Genomic DNA, 26,770 nt, shown 5'->3' on the forward strand with positions numbered 1-26,770 from the left:
TGGTTTTTTTTTGATCACAAAGGTTTTTTTTTTTTTTTTTTTTTTTTGAGATGGAGTTTCGCTCTTGTTACCCAGGCTGGAGTGCAATGGCGCGATCTTGGCTCACCGCAACCTCCGCCTCCTGGGTTCAGGCAATTCTCCTGTCTCAGCCTCCTGAGTAGCTGGGATTACAGGCATGTGCCACCATGCCCAGCTAATTTTTTGTATTTTTAGTAGAGACGGGGTTTCACCATGTTGACCAGGATGGTCTCGATCTCTTGACCTCGTGATCCACTCGCCTCGGCCTCCCAAAGTGCTGGGATTACAGGCTTGAGCCACCGCGCCTGGCCTTTTTTTTTTAAATCAACATAAATAATTCTAAATCAAGTCACCCTGACCCTTGGTAGATTAACCTCAATTGTTACCATTGGTTTAGATTTGGCGAGAAGCTCCCCAGAGAATCACCTTCCCTTCTATGAGACAGAGTACAAATGTGTCCACAGAATACTCAAAAAATCAAGTAATAAAGCCTAATTGTACAATGAACCATCTCATTAAGATACTTTTCTGAGAATAATTTTGAAGAATCAAAGATGTAAATGATTCAGATATCAGGACAGATACTTTATTTTCCTTTGTGTAGAGAAGCAAGCCTATTCTGAATAATTCCTTCTCAGATATTTCAGGTACTCCACCTGGATGACACAAATTAAAGTCAAATGCAGCTTAGAAATCCAAGAGATCACTGATGCCCGGTTGGTCACTGTCATAATGATACTTTACATTTAAGGCTGGGAGAAGGTGAGAATGGCCACCTTCAGTTTAAGCCAAGCACATTAATTTCCATGGCATAGGCTGAAAATCCATGTCCCTCTCCCAGTGTTGTGAACTTTTTCTTTCCTCACTGAATTCAGAGTTCTTTGTATTTCCTGCTATATACTGGCTCCTAGAAGATGAAATGGTATTTACTTTCTCTTCATCAGTTGCCTAAAATAGTATAATTTTAAATAAACACACATGTATGTGTATACGTGTGTGTGTGTGTGTGTGTGTATCTGGTTAATAAAATAGAAAAGAAAAGCAGCATACCAGCCATACCTGATAACTATGAGATCTGGTATGTTTGCTATAATGAAACATCAGGTTTTACTGAATTCCCTGGTAGTCTGGGAATAAAGTGAAACATATACAATTATTGATAATTTTTTTTTGAGACAGGGTCTCACTGTCACCCAGGCTGGAGTATAGTGGCACAATCTTGGCTCACTGCAACCTCTGCTTCTTGGGCTCAAGTGATACTCCCACTTCAGCCTTTTGAATAGCTGGGACTACAGGTGTGTACCATTAAGCCCGGCTAATTTTTTATTTATTTTTTATTTTTTGGTAGAGATGGGGTTTCGTCATGTTGCCCAGGCTGTTTTCTAATTCCTGGGCTCAAGCAATCCGCCTTGGCCTCCAAATTGCTGGGATTACAGGTGTGAGTCACTGCGCCCAGCCAATAATTTAAAAATATTTCTTTAAATACGGTTCTCACTCTGTTGCCCAGGCTGGAGTGCAGTGACATAATCATACCTCAGTGAAACTTTGAACTAGGTTTTGCTGGGAATACAGGTGTGGTGGCCACCACATCTGGCTATTTTTAAAAATTTTTTGTAGAAACTGAGTCTTGCTATGCTGCCTAGGCTGATCTTGAATTTCTGGCCGTAAGTGTTCCTCCCACCTTGGTGTCCCAAAGTGCTGTGACCCACTGTACCTGGCTCATTTTATATAGATTTTGTGATCAGATATTGAAGATCAGTGATTTGACAGATGCTTGGCACTAAATTCTACTAGACATTTCAAATGTGAGAACTTATATAAACAGAAATGACAGTGATATTTGATCTTAAAGCAAACTGGGAAACAGTTTGTGTGGGTTGTCACCTGGCAAACCTCACTAAAAGGCAAGGGCAGAATATGCAAATATGTTTTGCAGGGAGCTAAAGTAATGAAGCAAAGTGTAACTTTGAGCAATGGAGACTATCACCTATCCCTTGGATTTGCGGCCTCACACCTCGCTGATAATCCAATTAGCCAGGAAGCTTCTTAAGCTTTTCTGCAGACTCAAAGAATCTGACTCAGCACCTCTGGTGTGAGGCCAGAAAACTCTGTATTAAAAGGTGTCCCCACCAAGTGTGATGAGCAGCCAGGTTCCTGAGTCATGGCCTCAGATCAGCATTTCCTGTAGGGACTAGCAGTTCTGTGGTATGCCAATAAGTGTTCTAAAAAAAGGAATTTGTGGTCAAAGATAGTGCTTCCTTCTATAACCCTTTGTGATGCTAATGTATATGGCAAATCTCCAAGACTGTGCATTGTTTTGCAAAATTATTTAACCATAAAATCCTCTTCCTTCCCTGTAGAATGCTGCACAAAACTCACATGGAGAGATGTCAAAAACTCCCAGGTTTAAGGTCATTCTTGTGGATGTGGAAGATGAATAATTTGATAGATGTCACATGTTAATCTTTTTATGGGAATGTGCTACAAGGAAACTTATGGGAAAGGCCAAGATTTTCCTCAAAAAATAGTATGGGATTTTTCTCTGGGATCCAGACAAGTGTTTCATTGAGACTCCAGCTTTCCAGAGCTTGAAGCAGAGTGCCTGTTATTACATTTGTTTTCATTAAATACATATACAGAGCCATGGAGGTCTGCTGATCACAACATCCTCAGAGGCAGGGTTTTGTCTGTCACATCTGTTGAATTCTCTAACCAGCTATGCATGTAACTGTGCCCCTTCCACAGGAGATACTCTCACAATGCAGGCTGACTAACAAGAACACTCCAAAATGAGAGGCCAAAGTGGGGGATGAGGAGCTCACTGAAAGGAGAGAAGATAACTGTCTTCAATTATTTTGAAAATAGAGAAGATTTGATCTGTATTTGCTCTAGCTCAAACTGACAGGGAGCAGGTTTCTGGCTTATGAGAAAGCTGCTCTTTGAAACCAGCCTTCAGCAATGGAATGAGCTTTCTCCCAAATAAGAAGCATTCTGAAACTGCAAGGAATTATGCAGACAGTGGATGACCACGGTATGTGGTGGGAGGTAGCACAAGACCTTTTAGAGTTCTTCCAATTTAAACATGAGTTTCTAACTCCACTGAATTCAAGGTTCTGTAAACTTGCAAGATGGATACAGATAAGCAAAAGCTTGTTTCCCTAAATGAAAACTTAGGAGGTTGGGTTGGAATTTTAAAAAAATTATTGGGGCTCTTTTTTTTTTTTTTCAAACAATATCTTACATAGGCTCCAATTATATACAAAATAATTAGCAGTGGAGCTGGTAAGAGCCTCTCTGGTGAGGCGTGGAAGGAACCAGGAGCTCTGCCTATGTTGCCCTCATACTCCTGGGGTTCCAGGATTCTTGGAATCCTTCCAAAACACTTTGAAAACCACCGGGGTAGATAATTTCTGAATTTGGCAGGAAAGCTCTACAGTTCTGACTTGAAGGACAAAGAAAAGATTTAAAATATCTAAACAATTGTCACTTTGTTCTTTGTTTTATGAAATGAGAACTTGGTACAAGATAAATGTAAAACTATATATGTATATATATTTTTCTTGGCTTTGGGCTTAACACAAATACTGGAATTTTAAACAACTACTTGGTATGCTCACCCCTAAGAAGGCTTTACTGGGAGATAGAATATTTGACTGTAATTTTTTCATAATTAACAAGTATTTACCAATTAAATTTTGAATGTAAGAGCTCATTCACAAAATTCTCTTCCTCAATATGGGCAAAGCTTGCAAGATGAGCTCCAAATTCTTCACAAAATGCTTCAGCTTCTCTCCATGTTCTTTTCATCAGAACTTTTTCACTATGAAATACCTGTATAGTAAAAGAAAAGAAATTAACATTGTCATAGACAAGGTGAGGTTGTTTAACTCTGCTCAAGAAAATAACGATAATATTAACATAAGCATCATTATTCTTTATTAAGAGCTTGATCTAGTGAGAGGAAGTAACATTTACTGAACTAGAAACTGCCTAGGCATCATAAAACTATTAGTTACTTCTATCCTCACAACAAATAAACTCAGTTTTATAAATGAGCTTTCTGAATAATTGTTTTCACCTTAAGTCCTCTGTGACTGCCATGTACTTGTCCCACAGTAAATATTTGTCAAGAGATAAATAGAGTCAGTCCAAGAGAGGTTAAGAATTTTAGGTCACACAGCTATAAACTGGCAGAGCTAGGATTAGACCTATGACTCCTTGCTTCCAGAGTCCATAAACTTCCATCCCACCAGGCTGCCTTCTGACAAATTAGAATTAGTGGATTGATCATTACTCTGGCTGACTCAGGGAAAGAAATGAGGACTGAGACCTGGGATCTAGGGTAGCTCTATTTCTAGAGTCTTTGGATCTTAGTTCAACTGGCAGGTGCAGTGGTTCAGCTGTGTCTAAAATCTCTGCTACTTCTCAGCTGTCTTCATAGTGGCTAGAAGAAGTCAGCTGAATAGAAGGTCTTCTTTTGGCTTTATTTAAGATTGGGGAAAGAGACTGAAGACTGAAGACACAGGGCTTGCAATCCCAGTCCTTTGTACTCTTCTCATTTTTAACTGCCTGGCACTAAGCCTGAACTTTTGTTGCCAGACAGGTACACCTGTGGCCAGCCCTCACCAGACTCTTACTTGCGGAGACCAGAATGAATAGCTTTCCAAATCCTGTGGACCACAGCACAACCTTTCCATCTTTTACATTATATGTCAAAATTTGCCTCCTTTGGGAACCTCTTCCCAAATCACTCTAAACTCATAAATCCTGCCACCATACCCATCAGGCACACCATGCATTTGCTGACATATCAGGGTGATATATAGTAGAAAAGGCACCGGACCAGAAGTCTAAAACCAGGGATTTATTCCAACTCTGTCAATAAATAATCATGATCTTGGGCAAATCACTACATTTCACAGGCCTCAGTTTACTCATCTCTGAAGTTCAACTTATTACTTGGTGAGGTCACTTTTGGGCCTATTATCCTATGACTATAATGCAGGATTATACATGAATAGAATTTAAATTGAGCACGTTCACAGCTGCTTCATGTTATCTACAAGCTACAACAGTTCCGGAGATGGAGTCTGTCTTCGTTCTGCTCTGCCTGTGCAGAGCTGCTGGGGAGGTTTCTCCCAAGATTTAGTGAACCCCTATTTGGAAAATAAACCAAGACAAAACCACCAAACATTTTTTTAAAGCATATTTAAAAAAATGTATTTCTGACAAGATTATAGGAACTAATTTAAATATAGGACCTAAAGCTGATTTTAAAAATAGAGATTTCTTCACACACACACACCACACCACACACACCACACACATACACTCACACATACACATATACGCACCTATATATACTCATACAAATCAACTGCATTGATTTGTTTGATCTTTGGGTGTCTTGCAAGCTGCAAAAGCTATTCTTATTAGTAAAATTGTATCATTCCATAATAAAGACTTTATTTATTGGCTTAGAAACAATATGAAAGTATACCATTTAACTCCCACTGAGTGTCTGCCTCCTTCACTTGGTATATGAGCAATATTGACAGGGGCTTCAATATTGCAGGAGGACAGGTCCTCAAATGACCCTTGCTGACCCAGCTCTTCCTCCATTTCCTGGCAATTCTCAGGCCAAGTGTTTCAAGAGTGCAATACCCTGAGATATGGAGGAACTGTCCTTATCCCTCCTAGAACAGGATGTCTTGCAATGCTTTAGCTCAGTGATCCAAGGGACACCTGGGATATAAAACGCAGAGAAGAGAGCTTTGGGGAGCCCTCGGCTGTGGTGCAAATTGGGGCACGTGCAGACAAGATTCCATCTTCCTGGGGCTGTTTTCCTGAGCCTTGGAGAATGACTCACCGTGGATCCTAGGCTTCAGCTGCCTTTTGCTGCCTATCTGTGAATACAAAGTTGAGCATCCCAAATCCAAAAATTCAAACTCTAAAATCCAAAACTTTTTGAGCAGTGACAAGATACTCAAAGGAAATTCTCACTGGCACATTGGAGTTTGAACTTTCGGATTTGGAATGCTTAACTGGTAAGTTCAATGCAAAATTTTGTTTTTAAATCCAAAATCTAAAACATTTCTGGTTCCAAGCATTTAAGAAAAGGAGTACTCAACCTGTAATAAAGTTACTTTGCCCGTATTCTTGTGTGGGAGCTCTGTCTCACCAGATTCATACTCTGGCAGCCAAGTTTGTGCAAAACCTGCCAGCGCTAGGAACCTATGCAGAAACTGGTCAGGTGTTTAGAATCCTCCCCCAAGAGTGATAACCAGTGCATGGTGATCTTCTTCCAGGGATTAATATTAATGCATGGTATTTTTTTTCTTTCCTTTTTTTTTTTCTTTTGAGACAGAGTCTCGCTGTGTCACCCAGGCTGGAGTGCTGTGGCTCAGTCTTGGCTCAGTGCAGCCTCTGCCTCCCAGGTTCAAACAGTTCTCCTGTCTCAGCCCTCTAAGTAGCTGGGACTATAGGCACAGGCCACCATGCCTGGCTACCTTTTGTATTTTTAGTAGAGATGGGATTTCACCATGTTTGCCAGGCTGGTCTGGAACTCCTGACCTCAAGCGATCCACCCGCCTTGGCCTCCCAAAGTACTGGGATTACAGGCATGGGCCATTGTGTCCGGCAAAATACCGTGCACAGTATTTCTGTTTAACAGATAACAATCTTCATGAGGAAGCCTTCAATATTCCCATGATGTGTCAATTTTTGTGACTTAAAAATTATTTGGAATATGATTGAAAGGATAGAGGCAGGCAACAAATATTGATTAAGCACCTGCCATCTGTCAGGCACTGTTCTGGAAAAAAAGCATCCTGGAATAAAGGAATTTGGGCTGCATGGGTCAAATTAAAATGGTGCTGGTTCTGTTAAGAATGCCCAAGTAACCTTGGTATCACCTTGAAGCAACTGGCCAGACCAGGCTTTGATTCCCAGTGCAAATAGCAGGAGTGAAAGGGCCATCTCTCTTCATGCTCTGCTTTTTCCTGATTTTCAACTGGCTGCTTGCACAAGGACATTGCCTTAAAGTGCCGACAGTCCTTCACTTCCCAGCGACCAAGTGGATGCCTTCCTCGCATGGCCACACAGCCACCACTGTAGCCTAAAAGCAGAAAACAAGCACTTTTAATATCTGATGACTAAAATGTTTTGAGCTTAGAAGAATGCTCTTTAGAGTGCTGAATAATTGACATCTCATAATTAAGCACCCAGACAAGAAGAATCAAGATGAAAAAGAATGCCTTATTGACCTGATTATGTCATTTCTCTTCATCCCTGGAGAAAAGAATAGAAGATGGGAAAGAGAGAAAAGAGAGTGTGAAGGCTGAAATATGGACCTTGTCTGCTTTGTACTCAGATGGCAAATGATGAGGAACTAGGAGCTGTTCCAACCGGGAATCAAAATATCCCCCATAGCTCAATATTGTACTTGGAAATCCCATTGTGAAAAACCAACAATGAAAAGTACATCGTGCTCACCCTTTTACAACAGGATTCAACAGGGGAAAATGTGTGAATAACAGATTCAAGGTAGACCAAAAAGTATACAACAGAAAACCAAACTGTAAACCTTGGAAGGATGAAGAGAATGAGATAAATTCTCTAAATGAGGTAAAGCTGTAGGGGCAGGGACAGGGCAGACATCAGGGAACAGAGAGAAAGAGAATTAGAGAAAGGCTTTTCTGTGAAAAGCAAAGTACAGAGATTTCCCCTCCTACCTTCATAGTATATAGATTAGGTATGGACAAAACTCCATTTTTTTCTTCATATATGTTTGAACATTTTAGAAGGTAAGATGTATTTTTGCATAGAAACAATTTATAAATTAAGATTCTTAAACTAAATTTTGTCACCAAAATCTATACAACTCATATGACAACAAAAAATACACTTCAAACTTCAGCGAGGAATAGCAGAAAGCAATTCTATCCCCAAAAAAGAAATTAAAATGAGTAAGAATGAGCTTGTTTTTTTTCTTGAATCCTGGGTGATCATTTAATTAACTAAATTCACATCCATCAACAACAATAAAAAATTGTACATCTGCATAGCTGCTTTAAAGAAAAGGATGAAGCCAAGCAAAACAAAAACCAATTCCTGGTTTAGTGTGAGATACAGACACACAAACAAGCAATTGTAATAAGTATAATGTGTAAAGTGCTATAGTAAAAGATGTGTTCAAAGTTCTGGAGGAGACATCAGAAGGGGTGATGGAGGCTATCCAGAGATGTCAGTAAAACATTTGCAGGAAGTGACATTTTAGCTAAATTTTGAAGGATGAAAAGGAGAAATGAGTTTTCAAGGCATGCTTATAAAAAGCAAGTGATTATAGATGAAGCCTCTGAAGACTTGTGATGATTCTGGACCTGAACGCTTTTTAAAAAATGTCGTCACTCACTACTCAATATTTATCTTGCTTAATTTCCCTTCAGAAGCAATGGCTTCAATTTTTTCAGATACTGGGTAACTGGCATTGTGCTTGTCATCTATGTTCTGATTGTTTTATGCTCATGGAAAGACAAAAGAGAGGGAAAATGAAGAGTGCAAGTGAGAAGAAAGAAGAAAAAGGAAGACAGAAAGAGCATCTCTTTAGGAATGGAATAATTTGCTGAAGAATGAGTGTATGAGTGTTTGCTTCTTCAACAGTCTTGGCTGCACAAGTGTGTTAGGCACCAGCATTACCATGGCAAGACGGTTCTGATCGGGAAGATCCTCCTGGGCCTTTGTGATACATCAAACTCTCAAAGGTAAAAATGGCCGGTGGTAAAAGAGGAAACACGCTATGTCTCATATAGAAGAAAAGGAAGTCAAGGAAGAGTTGGTGCATCCAAAGGGCATCAGATGGCTCTACTGGCCCAGAACAGCTAGTTGTTAAAGATGCAAGGTTGGGGGCAGGCAAGAGGGAGAGATTATGGTATACAACTACCCCTGCCATGAATGGAGATTTGCAGGCCTGCAGGTAATTTCAAAATGCAGCTCACAGTCCAGTTGGATCATAAACAATAGAGGAGATGCTGCATGCTCTGTGCAATAAAACTGAACCGGAGAAATCCATGAGAAAGCCCCAAATAAAGTATATTTGTGGAGCTGCTCTAGTTGAAAGAGGAGGGAATACACACATTCCTGCTCCATTCCTCCAGCCCCAGTGAAACCTCCAGTTATTGCACAGCACAGGTAGGAAACCTCATGGAAAGAACTTCTGACTTGGAGAGTGAAATTTGGGGTTCTAGTCCCAGCACAAATCTTTAGTAACTGGAAACTTGAGGATGTGAATTAATCACAATAGGCCTTGTCTAAAATATGTGGACAATAATTTCTTTTTTTCTGTGGATTTTCATGAAGATCAAATGAAATAATGAATTGAAGAACACTCTGTAAAATATGAAATAAAAACACCCCTACAAGGTTGTTATTATGCATATGGCAACTTTCATTACAAAAACCAGGATTCTGTGGCATGAGTTCTGCCTGCATGTTCAAAGAATTTTTCCAAAGTTTGAATCAGCAAGTTTGAAACGTAATATACTTTTTTGTTGGTCTTGCATTTTGTCTCACGTTCCCACATCAGACAATGATTAAATAGCTTTGGTTTTAGATGCTCTAAGATATTCGACTCATCTTCATTAGTGAAGAAGGAGATGTTTGTGAACTGCTATGAAGATGAAAAGTGCTGCAGGAGTGTTATTGGTATTCTAAAGTGGTTAACTTAATAGAACATTTGACCCAAATTTTGGAGTCTCAGCCCCAAAGAAGCAGTAAAGTGGTATAATAAAGGAAGACCAGGCTAAGGGAGAGATAAACTAAATTTATAAGCCTATATCATGGGGATGCTTGCAAAGCCAAATAATAAGGGTAAGGATGTGGGAAAGAGTGGAGGCAAATTTTCTCTCAGAGAAATTGTTCTTAAATTTGATAATTCACTTCCCATTGGAGAAGTAAAACAATTATTCTCAGTGGTGAGTCTCACATCTCAACAGATTCTCCTTACCTGCCATACCCACACCCCACTCACCCTCTCCCACAAACATGAATGGGGAGACTTTCTGTCACTTAAGATATTCTAATTCATCAAGTTACCTAAGCATGCAAAATTAAGTGAGCTGCAAAAACCTCCACTGTCCACCTCTTTGTTCAAATACCTAAAAACAAATCAACTGACCAAACCTCTTTGTGCTGGTTTTTCAGTGCCTCTATACAATTATTTCACTTGAGTCTGCCTACTTATTTTCTGGTTTCCTCCAACAACTCTTTACATACTCATCTCTCAAGTTCTCTACCCTCTTACCTTCCCTCCTTCTCCTTTTTCTCTCCTCTAACAAAGAAAGGTGAAGCTCTTTGGGCAGGCAAGGTAAGTTTCCTGCAGTGCTGTGTATCTGCCAGACACTGTGATGGGCATTTAATATGGTCTTTTTCCTATTTAATTTCAGAAATTCTTTGAGGCAGGTATTAGTGCCTGCATTTTGCAGATGGTAAAATTAGGGCACAGAAGCTTAATAACTTGTCAAAGGCCACAAAATGTAGTGGGCTTGATCCAGGATTTGAAACTAGATTTATTTGGGTCTGCTGTGAGACAATATCAAGGTACAGAGTGAGTGGGTGGGTATTCGATAAACAGTTGAATAAATGAATGAATGAGTTCCCCTGAAATCATGCTCCTGTTCCACGGAGCTCTCTCACATTCCCCGATCATGTTTCTCTCCTGTGTGTGGCCACAGCATTTCCTTGAAGATCTACTGTCACATTTTTACTTTGCATGACAGTTACTTATATGATGATGAGGAGATATGGAAATGTTCTAAGGGCTCTTGGAATGAGACTGGGTTTATCCTCATTTATGTGGTGGCTCATTTCAGAGCTCTGACAAGCCTTAAAACAGATTGGCCTCTAGTGTCTGTTGATGGGACAGACTTCCTACTACTCCCCACTATGTACAGGGCACTTTGAAGAAAATAAACCTGACTTGCTTTACTGGGATTTTATTTTCCTTGTCACTTGCAGATTTCCATGTGCTTGAAACAACCCTGGAGTCATCCAACACAAGTGAAACGCGCCGGAGGTATCTAGGTCTAAAAACAAAACATTTCACAGACCCTGAGTTACGCATGGCTGCAAAGGAGTGATTGAAAGTGTTTATTGTTCTCGATACAGATACCTATGAGCCTCTAATATAACTTGGAAAAGTGTTTTTGAATGTCTTAGCAAGTATAGACTCATCTATTTTCTTTCACCATAGAGCAAACTCCACTTATATTGAATCTTTAATCTAGGTACAAAGTACATTTTAGTTTCTAAGCATTAGCTTCTCCTTGAATGAGAAGCTAATTTATCATCTTTCCATTTGATCAGTGGCAATGATTAGTATGAATGAAAATCATTTTTCCTGTTACACCTGAATGTTTAATTTCTCTTGAAATACCAAGGGTCATAGAGTCCCTCTGTCGTTGTTGCTTTTTAGTAAAAATAACAGGATTTTCTGGTGTTTTGAGAATGGGAAATTTGACATTAAAGAAAGGAAATACAGTTAAAATATAGGTTAATTAACTTTGTAGTCCTGAACTCAAATTATGAGTTTGAACTCAAAAAGTGTTTAATCTTACACACACACACGTGCGTGCACACACACAGACACACACACTTCCTAGATCTGTCCCTGAAACGGCCTAGAAACAATAACAAACCACAAACAACAAGCACCCACAGACCCAGACAGTGATGCTGAAATAATATCATCTCCCATCAAAAGAAACCAGAGTTCCTTGAAGCAACGGATGTTTCTAGGTCTGCAGCAGAAATTTATGTCTTGTCATACCAGATAGCAAGCACACTATCAAAGGCTAATAGGATCACATCACAAGGAGTCAGAAGATATTCCTTAAATAAATTCCCATCACAAAGATGAGGCAATTCGATCATTAAAAAGGATAATTGCAATGGGTTAAAACATATCAAATATGTTTAAAACCCTTACTTCATAGTAATGCTAAAAAAAGAAAAACACCTCTAATGTGTCACTCATGAAGGATGCTAACGAAGAAGTAATTATTTTGAAAACTAGTAAAGGGAAAGAACTAAGCATTTGTTTTGTGTTTTCTATAAAAATTGTACCAGGGGGTAACAAAAAAGTGATTACGAGGAATTACCTCTTTATAGGCATATCCCAGCTACAAGTGAAGGAACTCCTAATGAGTCAATGGATCTAAGAATTGATCATCAAAGGTTGCAAATATCACAAAAAGAGAAAAAATTGGACATTATGTGCATCCAGACAGAACACACAACTACCTATGAAATGATCTTTCAAAAAAAATCTGAATTTGATCAAGTCTCTCATTATTTTTAAAAATAAACATGCCTATTTTATGAAAAAAAAAATAAGAGTAACACATTCAACAATGTAGGAAAATTTGTAAGACAAAACCCATTTGCATTAACAAAGGCAGGGGTAGGAGTTGTGGGGTGGCGAGAAACAGATGAAAACAGACTAGCAGATCTATCAACCAATTACAATGCGTGAACCTTCTTTGGATCTTGATTTGAACTAACTGTAAAATACATTATATAACATTTATAAACCATTTAGAAATTTGAGCATTAACTGAAGATTTGTAATGACAGGCAATTATAGTTAATGACTTTAAGGGGTGATAATTGTATTTTATGTTTTTTAAAAAGCAGTCTTTTTTTGGAAATAATGCTATAATATTTATTGATGAAACAATATTATGTCGAGGATTTGCTATGAAAAAATATGGGAAAGGTGTGAGGGTACAGATGAAGGAAGACGTCATGAATTGATAACTGCTGATGCTTGGTGATGTATCATAGTGGTTCATTATACTATTTGGTAAACATAATACTAAGCTGAAAAAATGGCGGAAAGGTGATTCCCTTCTAATGTGCTTTTATGCAAGTGAAATGAGTGACAGGAATGATACGAGGGATGAGAGGGACTTTGGGTGGTTGTGATGTGTTCATGTAGGTTCATCAATTGTAGCAAATGTACTACTGTGGCGTGGGATGTGGGGTGGGTGAATATTTTGCTGGTATGACATAAAGAGAGAGGCCTGGCCGAGTTTATAAAAAGCTGTAGGCTTCCTGTTCAGTGGACAATTCATATGGTCAGTCTTTGCTGGATTAAGATTCTGACGTGGGGACCAAGCTAATGGATTCTTTTGTGACAGTCAGGAAAGAAAATGTGATTTAGGTAGTGTTTCTGCAAGCTGCAATTTAAAAGAGAAAGGGAAACACAGGAGCTTTTATATTGCTATTTTCTTCAAAAAAGATTTACATTTTCATCTTATTCAGAGACATTTTACCCAGTGTCAATCAGCATGAGCAGCCAAACTGAACATCATGGCATTATTTTTGCTTTAGGGAAAAGAGAAAAAGAGTAGTGCCACTCAAATAAATTACAGCAGAAACTTATGAATGACAAGGAGCTCTGCTTCAGTTCCAGATTTTAGACATCTAAATATGCCCCAAGAAGCTTAATATTAAAACCAAAGGTTTTCTCTACTCAAAATGTATTAATTTATTTTGACAGGTATAGACATTCCTAACAATATTCCAAAGTATATAGAAATGATACCTAAACTTTTATTTTTTTGCAGTATAGTGTGACATGGAAGTTTAGTGCTCTTTTTATTTTAATAATACTCATAGATTTGTAGAACAAGGTTGTTCTGTTGAGCAAATTGTGATGTTGTTTGGAGCTATGGAAAGTTACCAGTTTCCATACAAATTTCCTGAACTGATGCTTATATACAAAAAATCTAATTTGTCTTCATTTCACTTCCATGCAAAGTATAATTTAAAAAAGTTAGTAACAGAGAGTTTTAGGTTGACAGCAAAATTGAGTGCAAAGTAGAGTTCCCGTTTACCACCACTGACCTCCAGTCTCCTGCACTATAGGTATCCCATAGTACAGTGGTACATTTGCTACCACTGATGAACCTATGTGAACACATCACAGACACCCAAAGTCCCTCTCATCCCTTGCATCATCTCTGTCATTCATTTCATTTGTATAAAAGCAAATACATTATCTATCTAGCTATCTATCTAAGATCTATCTGTCAATCATGTATCTATCTATATATCATCTATCTATCTAATCTGTGTCTGAATATATTGCTGCTATTATTTTAAACATACTGTTATGTGTTGGATCAGTTACGAATAAGGAAAATAGAAGTTTTTCTTTTACCTTCACTTATTCTCTGATGCTCCTTCTTTCTTTATATAGATCTGAGCTTCGATATCATTTTCCTTCTCTCTGAAGAACTTCTTTGAATATTTCTTGCAAAGTGGGTCTACTGGCAACAAATTTCCTGAATTTTCGTTTGATAAAAATCAGATAAAATCTGATAAAAATGCTCCTTCATTTTTAAAGGATAATTTCACAGAGTATAGAATCCTAGGTTGGTGGGGTTTTTTTTTTCTCTCAGCACTTTAAATATTTCATGCTACTTTCTTCTTGCTTGGATGATTTCTGAAAAGCAGTCAGACATAATTCTTATCTTTGCTCCTCTATAGGTAAGGTGTTTTTTTTTTTTTCCCCCACTGGCTTCTTTCAAGATTTTTTCTTTACCTTTTATTTTCTGAAGTTTGGCTACAATATGCCGGTATGTAGTTTTTGGTGCATTTATCCTGGTTGGTGTTCTCTGAGTTTCCTGTGTCTGTGGTTTGGTGTCTGATATTAACTTGGGAAAATTCTTACTTATTATTGCTTCAAATATTGCTTCTGTTCCTTTATTTCTTTTCTTTTCCTTCTGATATTCCCATTATACATTTTATAGCTGTCCCATAGTTCTTGAATATTCTGCTCTGTTTCAGTATTTTTCCTCTTTTTCAGTTTCTGAAGTTTTTATTATCATATACTCAAGCTCAGAGATTCTTTTCTCAGCTGCGTCCAGTCTACTGAAAGCTCATCAAAAGCGTTCTTCATTTCTGTTATGGTGTTTTTTATCTTTAGCATTTCTTTTTTTTTTTTTTTTTTCTTAGACGCTCCACCTCTCTGCTTACAGGATCCAGCTGTTCGTGCATGTTGTCTACTTTTCCAATTAAAGCCTTTAGCATATTAATCATAGTTTAAAAAAAATGCTTGTCTGGTAATTTTAACATTCCTGTCATAGCTGACTGGCTCTGATGCTTGTTCAGTCTCTTTAAACTCTGTTCCTTGCCTTTTAGTATGTCTTGTAATATTTTTGTTGAAAAGTGGATGTAATATACTAGATAAAAGAAACTGCAATAAACAGCCCTCTGCAATGGAATGGTAAGGTGTGGGAGGAGGGGAAGTGTTCTACAATTTTACAATTGGGTCTCAGCCTTTTGGTGAGGTTGTGTTCCTGGACTTCACCCTTGATCAGTGATTGCTTCTCAGTTATTTTTCCCTGCTTGGTGGGACAGGATGGCTAGAGAGCTGGAGCTGGGTATTTCCTTTTCATCATGTGAAAGGATAGAGCTGGTTGGAGTTGCAGATTTCCCTTCCTCTGGATAAGTCAGGCTCTGATAAAACTCCAGCGGCAGTCTCTAGTAAAATAACCTCTCCCGAGGTGGGGCCCTGTTAAGAAAAGAATGCTTTGCTCTATTTCAAAATAGTTCCTTTTCCTCTCCCTCTGCTGGAAGCATTAGGGGATTTTTCTCTGATATTTTACTGTGATAGCCTGATACATCACCTGGAGATAGAACTCACAAAAGTTGGGAATCTCCTGTGACTGGGTCCCCTGGAGTGTTTAACCCTCAGAGTTGTCTGTGTTGAGCTTCCAGCAATTTTATCAATGACAGTTCAGACGTTCCTCTCCCAGCACTGGTTCTTCTGGAGGTTTCTGCTCGTGGGTTTCTGCTCCAGAAAGTTGTGATTTGATTCTCTGTATCTTCCTATTTCTCCACTTTTGGGCGGCAGTGGTTTGTCTTGTGATGGATCTAAGAAGAGTTGTTGATTTTTCAGTTTTTTCAGCTCTTTACTCATTAGGATGATGTAGCAACTTCTAAGCTTCTTATCTGCTGGACTGGGAACTGGAAGTCTTCAAAAGTACAAAGTTCTAAACCATGTATTTAACAGAGATAATGTAACTGTAAACTGACTTTCTTTGATCTCTCCCTTTTTTCTTTCTTCTAATTTCAGGAGGTCCAAAGGAATTTTTAAAAAAACAAATAACATTGGCTCATAAGTGTTGGAGAAATGTAAGCATGTAGGCCACAATCAAACCTTCCTTTAAAGCTCCATGGTTTCCCAGGGTGCTCACATGGGTGGCTGGCCCAGCACAGAATAGCTCCTACATCTTAGAATGTATGGGTTAGGAACCCTAATAGGCTAGCGATGTCACTGTCTGTAGCTTCAGGTAAAATCTTGCACATTACTTCTCTGCAATAAGAAAGGCTAATATTTATCAATTATTTATAATGTATTATAAATCATTAATTATAAATTATTATAAATTATTTACAATTAATTATAAATTATTTACAATAATTATGTAATATTTCTTTTAATTTTCACAATTCTGTGAGGTAGATACTATTACTGCCCTTATTTTAAAGAAGAGGAAACTGAGAAATGGAGAGATTAAGTAGCTTCCCTGAGATCACATAGCCAGGATTTGAATTCTTTTCCATCTATCTTACTCTCTAATTACATAGTGCTCCTAAAATTTCTCAAAGTTGCCCCATATATTTGCTCCTGCTGAGAAAATTCTTTTTCTTTAACCGCTAAATCCTACTATATTTCAGACATTTTTAATTCCAGGGGAAAGGCCACTTCCTCCTGAATTTTTATGATAACTTCAATGGGAATTAATCCTCCCTTCATTTAACTATTAGAGTACTTTATTTTATACTTCTTACAACACTCACCACATATTTTCCTGTTGCCATGGTTTGAATGTAATTTATCCCACCAAAATTCATGTGTGATAGTATTAAGAGGCAGGGCCTTCTGGGAAGTGATAAAGTCATGAGAGCTCCATCCTCATGAATGGGATTAGTGCTTTTATAAAAGAGGCTGAGGGAGTGTCCTAGTCCCTTTTTGCTCTTTTGTCCTTCCACCATGTGAGGGCGCTGCAGGAAGGTCTTCAGCAGCATGGAATCTGCTAGCACCTTAATCTTGGACTTCCGGCCTCTAGAACTGTGAGAAACAAATTTCTGTTGTTTATAAATTACCCAATATGTGATATTTTGTTGTAGCAGCGGGAATGACTAAGACATCTATATACACGTTATTTATTGTATTTGCTATCACCACTCCCAGATTATAGCAGCATAAAGGCATGTACATTAGGTAATTTTTAATTGTCCCTTGTCATACAAGTGCCTTATGAAAGTTTATTAAATTAATGACTTTAATTATGCAACAGGGTTATAAAAGAAATTTTTTTTAAAAAAAAACACAAAGGGAGACATCTCAAAGATTGGGTAATAGACTGAATATATGTGTTTCTCTCTTCTCCATCCTAAAATCTCATGTGTTAAAATAAATGATGCTACGAGAAACAGCCAGCAGATTTGGTACTCTAAAAGATTCTTTCAGTCGAACTAGTTGAAATGCTGGATAAAACATTTTGAAAACATCTTTATAAATGTATAGCATAAAATAAACAAATCTGTAGAGCTCTCAAATGAAGTAAAAGTATGAACCGTGGAAGCCAAACTACCTGCCTAGTGGAATTTACTCTAAAGGTTTCTTTATAATCCCGGAGACCTTGAGCATCTACTTTGATAGTTGCATGGAGATTTTGAGGGAAAGGGGATGAGGCCTAAGAGATATACAAAGTGAAATGCCTAATAGAAGAAACCTGCATAAAATAGGATCTCAAATTGGCCACCTTTGTTAAGCGTACATGAGAATAAACTCACTCAGTTGTTTTAAGGAACCTTGTCTCTGTCAATCGTTGCAGTGAATAATAAGAAAAGAAAAAAACTTTCTAAAGAATTTGTGATTACAACCCAAACTTCATGCAGGTTAGTCATTGAATCATGCTACCTATGTGTTCAACAAAACCTCAGAGTATTTAAAGTGGTCCTTAGTTGGCAGTGCCTCAAACTGAGTGGTGAAAACAAATGGTAATTTTCACTGAAGGAGCCCAACTTCAACCTAGGGGTGAGAGAACCCTCCTAAATAAAGTACAAAGAAAAATGAGTAGCTCCAGGCAAAACCCACAAAGTGAAAGAAATGAGATTCAGAAACAGACCCATAAAACTTCTGGTATGAGATTATTAGAAACCAAATACAAAATAACTCGGATATGTTTAAGGAAATAAAAGAGAATCTTAAAAATATGAGTAGGAAAGAAGTGACTACAAAGAGCCACAAACACAAATTTAAAACAGAAATAGACTTTCTGGAAATGAAAACAATGTAATACCTAACACTGAAAACTAAAAAGTAAAATTTAATTAGAACAGATCTGGCTGAAGAGAGAATCACTGAACAGAAATAATTCATGAAGTTATTTAAAATACATCCTTGAGAAACCGAGAGGTAGAAAATATTTTTAAAATATCAACAAACATGGAGGAGAGACTGAGTAATTGGAATAATAAAAGGAGATATTAGAATGAATGGGGAGAGGCAATATTTGAAGAGATAATGCTTGAAAAATTTCCAGATTTGTGTAAAACCAACTATTCAGGTTGAGGGAGTCTAATGAAAAGGATGTGAAACTGAAGGTGTCCCAGATCACAGAAAGAATGGTACGCTAGTGTATAGATACATCTAAACAAATATTCATTGCAAAAATAACAACAAAATAATGGCTAACAGAAATGAAACAGTTCAGAATTTTCTAAACTAGACAGCAATATCAAAATATAATCTTTTAAAATATGAAAGCAAAGATGGTGAATAACTTTTGATATTGTTCATTTTGTTAAGAATGCATGTTGAATAGCTAGTATAACAAATAAAAATAGATTTAGGTAATACAACTTCCAGATAAGTAAAGGGGAAAGAATGAAATGAGAAAAGGAGAAAAAGATAAATTCAAAAGATAGCAAGAAAGAAGAGAAAAAATGACTAAAAAGTGCAGGATAAATGGAAAGGATATAATAAAATGGAAGAAATAAATCCAATTATATACATAATCACAAAAAAATATAAGTAAAAATATAAGTAAATCAAACTCTCCAGTTAAGGACAAGAGTGTGCGAATAGGGTTTTAAAGATTTAGTTCTATGTTGTTTATAAGTAATACATTAACTCAAAGGACACAAAAATATTGAAAGTTAGAAAAAATAAAAAATATGTACTAGGCCAATACTAATTTTTAAAAAGTTACTGTAGCTACATTCACGGACAAATTAACTTTAAGGAGAAAATAATTTTGAGAGAACAAGAGGGTCACTCGCAATGCTATACCGATTTTGACACCACAGGTATGATATCACAATTCTAAACTTGTATGTTCCTAATAATATAATAGCCTAAAAAGTATTTAATATAAAAATTCGACAGAACTACAGGGAGAAGATCACACATCCACCATTGTAGTGGTAGATATTTAACTCTCAGTAATTAATAGATCACAATGGCAAAAAATATCAAGGTTATAGATGAGTTGAACAACACATTTAACATAATCTGTTGACATATATGCAATATTTCATGTAGCAAAAGCAGAAAATACAAACTTTTCAAATACATATGGAATATATATATAATAAAAATGATCACATGCAAGGCCATAAGGCCAACTTTGTATTTGAAAGGACAGGCACCAAACAAACCGTATTTCCTGACCACAGTGCAATTAAATTAGGTATTGACAACAAAAGGAACTAGAAACACCTGTATTTTGGGAAATTAAAGAAAAGCACCTCTTCTAAATAATTCATGGGTTGAAATCATATTCATATTGGAAATTAAAATGTATTCTAAACTGAAAAATTACAGAATTCTACTAGTGGGATACAACCCAAGCAGCACTTGGAAGGAAGCAGAAAGACTTGATAGTCTTATAAGCATTACAGGAATTGAATTAGTTGTTTTAAAATATACCATATAAAATATGAGGCATATTCTAATAAACGTTTATATAGTTCTGTAGAGAATAAAAGTAAACACTCTCTAATCCATTCTGTGAAACTAGCATAATCATGAGGCTTAAGCTGTACACAAATGAAGACATATGGACTAGTTCTCCCTATGAAAAAGGTTGCAAAAATCATAAACCTAATATGAATGTTTTACCACTCAAAGGTTAGTTTGTGTACCTGCAACACAGGCAGCACCCACGAGCTTTTTAAAAACTGCAGATTCTTGGACTTCAGCCCAGATCTACTTAATCAGAATTTTAACTTTTTCAACATCTACAGGATATCCTTATGTACATTATAGTATGTGAAGCTTTGTACTAGGAAACTAAACTCAGAGATGTATTAAAGTACATATCACTAAGTTAAGTTTACTCAAAAGTACAAAGCTGGTTTACTTCTATAAGGCAATTTATCACATTAGAGATTAAAGGAGAAAACCTTATGATTATCTTAACAGATTCAGAGTATTGAGTAAAATTTAACATCTATTAATAATTTTGAAAAAGAGCTCCAAGCAAACTAAGAATAATAGAAATTATATTCTTATATTACCACTCTCTTTTCAGCTACATTGATTCTATTCTTTCTGCCTCTCTTTAAATATCACACTGCTTGAATTATGTTCGTGCTATTGGAAGAGAAACAGAAAATCAGAATGTAATTTATGTTTATTACGGTATTTCAAATGAGTAGATCAAAGGTGGACTTAGTGTATAGTGTTGAAATTGGTTACTATTTAGAAAAATTAAAATGAGATATCTCCTAGATATATTTTTAAAAACTTCAGATCAATCGAAATTACACATTTAAAAAAACTATAAAAGTATTAGAAGACAATATAAGACAACACATTTAACATAATCTGTTGACATATATGCAATATTACATTTTTATAATCTTTGGTTGAGGAAAGCCAATAGAAAACATAAAAATCTGCAAATATAAAATGAAAACTATAAACATATTTTACCACAAAAGTTTAGCATTTATGTGTGACAAAGCATATCAATTAAAAGGCAAATAGACATGTAGAATTTATATTTAGAATATAATGAAATTTCCACTAATCAATGAGAAAATAGAAAGTGTCCAAAATAAAAATAGAAAGTGACTAAATTATATGACCACATAGTTGAAAAACAAAACAAACACAAACAAGATGTATGGTACAAATATGAACAATTGCTCAAATTACTAATTTAAAAGGTAGAAATTAAAACAATGATAAAACTTTTTTTTATTCTATCAAATTGGCAAAAATGTAAAAGGTTGTTACATTCAGTATGGACAGAAATGTGAGAAAACTGGCACCCTCAAATTTTGTTAGATGAGCTTATAAACTGATAATGCCTTAATAGGATGTCCACTTTTAGGCCAATATGTTCATATTTATGCATAGCAGCATCAACATAAAGATATCTGTTGTAACACTTTTGTAGCAGAAGAGAAAATGAATTTAACCCATTGTCCCTCAACAGGGTCATGGCAAAGCAAATTATGAGTCCTACATACTCCTACATATCGTGAAATTCTATGTATCTGTTTAAAATGTTGGCTAATAAATATTGATGTGGAAAGTTCTCCAAGACAGATTGCTAAGTTAAAAAAAGCAAATAACAGAAACATGCAATTTTTATATCCATTTAAAAAGTACATGTGCATATATGAATTTAAATGCATAGACAAACACCAGCAGGATCACACCAAACAGTTAACAGTGGTTATTTCTAAAAAGGGAAGTATATTGATGTTGGGGAAGTGAGGAGAAAAATGTAATGGAGTACTTCCACATTTTACTCAGCATGCTTCTCTATAATTAGAGCATCTACATAATTTACCATCCAAACCAGAAAAATTTGGAGTAAAAATACATGCTGTTAATCGCTCTGGGACAACAGACATGAATTAGAACTGGTCTGGGCAAGTGAGGTATATGGTCACATTATTTATAGTGAGAATATATTCATGATTTTATTGTTGCATTTTTAAAATCGGTGACGCCTTGCCAACCACTGTCTAGAGTTAAGATTAGCAAACCACCTTGGACTGGACTTTTATAATTATGAGAAACAGGGCTTGTGTAGCCTTTTCTATATTTTAGCTTGAGGCCACTAAGTATCTCTCCCCCTGTGGCTTAGCAAACTTTTTTTTTTTTTTTTACCATGGTATATAGAGCTCTGAGGATGAAACAGACTAGTTTGTACAAAGAGCTCAGGACCTTCAGGGAGGGAAGAGCACCTAACCCATTTCCTCTAGATTTGAACTTGGTAACTGTTTCCTGTTGTCTCTGGCATAACCCTGATCGAGATCCTGGCAAGCAAGAACTCACCCTGAAGTACAGGGGGTGTTGGGTCTAGGCTGTTGACCTAAGCTTAATACAAGTACGTGTTCCACAGAGACTGGTTCTAGTGTAGGCTACAGCGGAAGCCATCAGCTTTTCTGGTACTGACCAACCTGGCACAGTTTCATGCCTTGAGATTCAGAGTCAGACACCTGAGGATGAACTAGTAGAGCTGTTAACGCTGGAATCCTGGCTAAGGTACCACAGGCAGTGACTGTGAACTGATTGGATGTACCCATATGTGCCCATCCACTGTACCTTGAAGTATAACTGACCATTCTGAACTGAGTAAGTGTTTGAGATTCTTAGACAGTGGGGGGTGAAGGTGGGGAGAAAGACTTTAGGAGGGAGAAACTGGACTTGCTGCTAATAAAGGCAGTCGTGGTCTTGAGCAATGAATTTATATCTTGAACATGTCAAATACAGATTATACTTTTAAAAATGACCACCAAGCAAGGCAATTTGACTCAAGCCTGTAATCCCAATACTTTGGGAGGCTGAGGCAGGAGAATTGCCTGAGTCCAGGAGTTCAATACCAATCTGTCGCTACAAATAATACAAAATATTGGCTGGGTGTGGTGGCTTATGCCTGTGGGAGCTACTGGGGAGATTGAGGTGGGAAGAGCACTTGAGCCCAGGGGGTCAAGGCTGCAGTGAGCCAAGATTGCACTACTGCATTCCAGGCTGGGTGACAGAGCAAGACCCTATCTCCAAATAAATAAATACATAAAGATCAGCCACATGTCATCCCCTGTGAACCTGTGCTGATTATTGTAGTTGATATAGGCATTAAGAAAACATTAAGAAAGAGAAAAAGGAAGTGGACCAAGGGATGGAAGGAATTTGGAGTAAAGAAAACAGGAGCCAGAGGTGAGGGAGGGTTGGCGGTACAGCACGCTGTACTCACGGGGCTGGTGAGCATTCCAGTGTGTGTACTGCACCGGCTCGGGTTTCCGCCCTGCTGGCTTCCAAGTGTATTCTCCTGTATCATTTTGGTCTTGAAGAGCTATCCAAAAATAACTGTCCTTCGTTTTTACCATACTACTGATCAAACTGGTAATAAAAGCCTGTTCAAACCTTAAAAGGGGAAAACAGAAGTGGTTATATTAAGTTTCTGGGCAATAAAAAATGACATCAAAACATAATGAAGTGCATAGAATGGCCCCAGAGTAAGCCTTTCTCATTAATTATTTAGGACATGGAGCAGAAAAACACCCAAAGACCCTGAACATTACTAATAAATGCCAAATGTGACTGCAATTCCCAGAAATACATGAGTGAGGAGAATATGACTCCTGCATATGGGGCTTAATTCTTCAAGCTCCAGTTTCAAAGCATAGGTGGTAAAGTTCACATGGCCAAATGCATTTCTTGGAGTGCCATGTGAGCTGTTTTGTGATTAGGCCACACATCACACACACCATGCCACAATATGCATGGGGTAAGGGTGGGTAGGAGGGAGGAGGAAAGATATTATGCTTTTATGAATGAGCATTTACTAATAGAAACTTCATATGCACCCGCCTACCACACTTTCCTGGGGAGAAAGAAACAGAAATTAAAGTAGCAATTTTGTGTCTCCCAAATCAGTGTGTTCTTAGCACAGGTAGGCCTCAGCTTATTCAAATGTGTTTAAATCTGCATTTTCACGGAAGAAAAATGTAAAAGCCTAGGAACGAATCTAAGATAGTACATCCACTAATCTATTTCCCAAACAGCTGAATGAATTACTGTTCAATGGTTGGTGACAGTGCCCCCTTTCCAGTATGAATGTGTCAAAAGCAGGATCTAGAAAACTCTCATACATGCTTCCACATGCACACCTACTAAAGAAAACATGACTATTAAAATTTAACTAGCATTGAACCTCTCAGCTAAATTGAAACTATCTTGAAAAAGCTATTTTTAGAACATATAAAGTTAGAAGAAACACATTTGAAACAGTGGTGTCTTCTGGGCATATCTGCTGAGACAATGGGAAATAAAAGGCTGAAGCCATTACCCAGGAAACCTAATGAGAAGGCAAATTAGACCTTTTCATTCAATTTTGGTGGTTTTTTCCATTACCGTGCATCCTTAACTTGCTAAAGGAAGCAAATGCAATGGTGTCATTATGAATAGAGGAGCCTCAATGGAAATAGAAGATAAAAAGAGAAAAGAATAAAAAGAAGTAAAAATTTTAAGTGCCTTACAGATATTATTAGCAACATTTAGAGGTCTTAGGCATCTATGGTACTCATCTTTGCAGGGGATATGAATTTTCATCATGCTTTAGAAAATATTTTCTGCCGATACTCTATTAATAATCTAAATAGAACACATTTGAAATAAGAAAAGTTCTTTTTTATCCAGATCATACCGGTAGAATCTTACATAAATGTGCTTCAAAAGGAACGTATAGAAGACTAAATATTGCCTACATTGTGTTGTAAGTTTCCTTACACTTCTGTTGGTTCATGCTCTCAGTAATACACGGTCTGCTTTTCTCTACCTCCTCGGAGGCAGAGTAGTAACACAGGAGGGGTAATACAGAAGTGCTGGGAGGAGAAAGGCGGGGTCCCTGGTTAGGGCTCCATCCCTGGTTTGTGCCCACGGACCTAGGTAGGACAAGCTTTTCTGTTTTCCTGCACAAATGTTGCATTTCCCAAGACCACCCTGGCCCGCCCCCATCCTGTGCCCATAACCCCCACCCAGACCCTAGCGGGAAGAGTGACAAGCGGCAGAGGAACACACAGGTGGACGAGCACATGACAGGCACCAGCAGATGCTGGCAGGCAGTCGACGGGAAGAACGACGTGGGAATTTGGCCAGGGCGTGGGAGGAGAGCCCGCCGCTGGGCGCCCGACTCAAGGGAAATAGCACCTTCCGGCTCCATCCCGCTGCTGGCCTCCCCATCCTCCTCCCTGAGAGCTACCACCAAGCAACAAAAAACCCTGCACCCATTCTCCCAGCCCACGTGTAATCTGATTTTTTCCGGTACACCAAGGCAAGAACCCGGAATACAGAAAACCCTCTCTGTCCTTGCCAGGAGCCACCTACACCTACGGACGGCTAAACTGAAAGAGCACACTGTAACACACGCCCATTGGGGCTTCAGGACTTGTAAACACTCAACCCTAGATGCTGCTGTGGGGTCGGAGCCCACAGCCTGCCCTTCTGCATGCTCCCCCTAGGAGCTGGAGCAGCGGGGCACAGAAAAAGCGAGCCACAGCCCCATTACACGCCCTACAATGTGGATAGATAGCCAGGATCCCCACTTCATCCTGAAATTGATGTGTTAGAGATCAGCTAGATGCTGCCCCACAGGTGCTACTGCCAGGACAACTGTTTTCTGTGCAGGTTATATACTCGGGGCCATTTTTGGCTATTCCATTAGCTTCTATGATGGCATTTATGAGATAATGCAGGGAAGTTATGTTACCTGTAAACTTGGCCTTGAGTATTGTATTATTATTATTTTTTACCCCATTAATTGTAGATTTATTTAGTCCACTCCAATTTGATATTTTATCTCCATTTATCATTGCTTAAAACAATAGAAACCTGCTTTTTAAATTGGTAAGTGTATCTTTAGTCACATATAATACTCATGCATCAAAGCCTAACGCCTTCTAATCAAAATAGAATTCTAATTTTCCTAGTCCAATGTAGAAGATGGCCTGTTAGGAAAGAATTTCAGCAAACATGTGTGTCTTCTAAAGAATATATTGTAAAAAACCTAAGTCTGGATAACGGCATGAAATCTCTTGAGTGTCTGTTTCCAACTTGCGAAGAAGCAGGAGGACATTTTACATCCTTTTTTTTGGAGACAGGATTTCACTCTGTCACCCAGGCTGGAGTGCAGTGGTGCGATCTCAGCTCACTCCAGCCTTAACCTTCTGGGCTGAAGTGATCCTCCCACTTCAGCCTCCCAAGTAGCTAGGACTACAGGCACACACCACCACATCCGGCTTGTTTTTTATTTTTTGTAGAGACAGGATCTCACTATCTTGCCCAGACAGGTCTCAAACTCCCAGGCACAAGTGATCCTCCTGTCTTGGCCTCCCAAAGTACTGGGATTATAGGTGTAAGCCACCCCTCCTGACCTAATTTTATATTCTTTACCACTCTGTATTTGGTTTCAAACACTAAAAGTGTTATGAAACTCTGTATTACAGTGATACAGCAAATGACCTTTCAAAGTCTTTTCTGGCCCTGTGTTTTAGAATTATTCATAAGAGAATATTCTAGAGTTTTATAATATCTAGCGTTTTTGTCTGGTTTCACTGAGGTTGTTTAATTCAAATGTTATGACTTGAGGAACCAAAAATAGCCATATGCACATTTTTTTTTTTTTTCAGGGTCTTGCTCTGTCTCCCAGGCTGG

At 37.8% G+C, this 26,770-nt stretch overlaps 1 protein-coding gene across 7 annotated transcripts in view; it reads right to left on the minus strand.

The window, feature by feature from the left end:
• The window catches only part of PLA2R1 (phospholipase A2 receptor 1), a 138,534-nt gene that overhangs the window by 53,644 nt on the left and 58,120 nt on the right, over positions 1 to 26,770 (minus strand). For all 7 annotated transcript variants that reach the window (XR_004271332.1, XM_032286506.1, XM_032286504.1 and 4 more), the window contains exons 11-13: positions 23,313 to 23,482; positions 6,933 to 7,135; positions 3,704 to 3,849 (exon numbers count right to left, since the gene is read on the minus strand). Coding sequence is in view for 6 of the 7 variants with exons in the window: in XM_032286506.1 (XP_032142397.1) it covers positions 3,704 to 3,849; positions 6,933 to 7,135; positions 23,313 to 23,482 (519 nt within the window). In the remaining variant the exon portion in view is untranslated. The remainder of the gene's footprint in view (positions 1 to 3,703; positions 3,850 to 6,932; positions 7,136 to 23,312; positions 23,483 to 26,770) is intronic.

The sequence above is a fragment of the Sapajus apella genome, unplaced genomic scaffold, assembly GCF_009761245.1.
Source record: "Sapajus apella isolate SASKATOON/1434 unplaced genomic scaffold, GSC_monkey_1.0 scaffold18, whole genome shotgun sequence".
Classification (NCBI taxonomy): domain Eukaryota; kingdom Metazoa; phylum Chordata; class Mammalia; order Primates; family Cebidae; genus Sapajus; species Sapajus apella.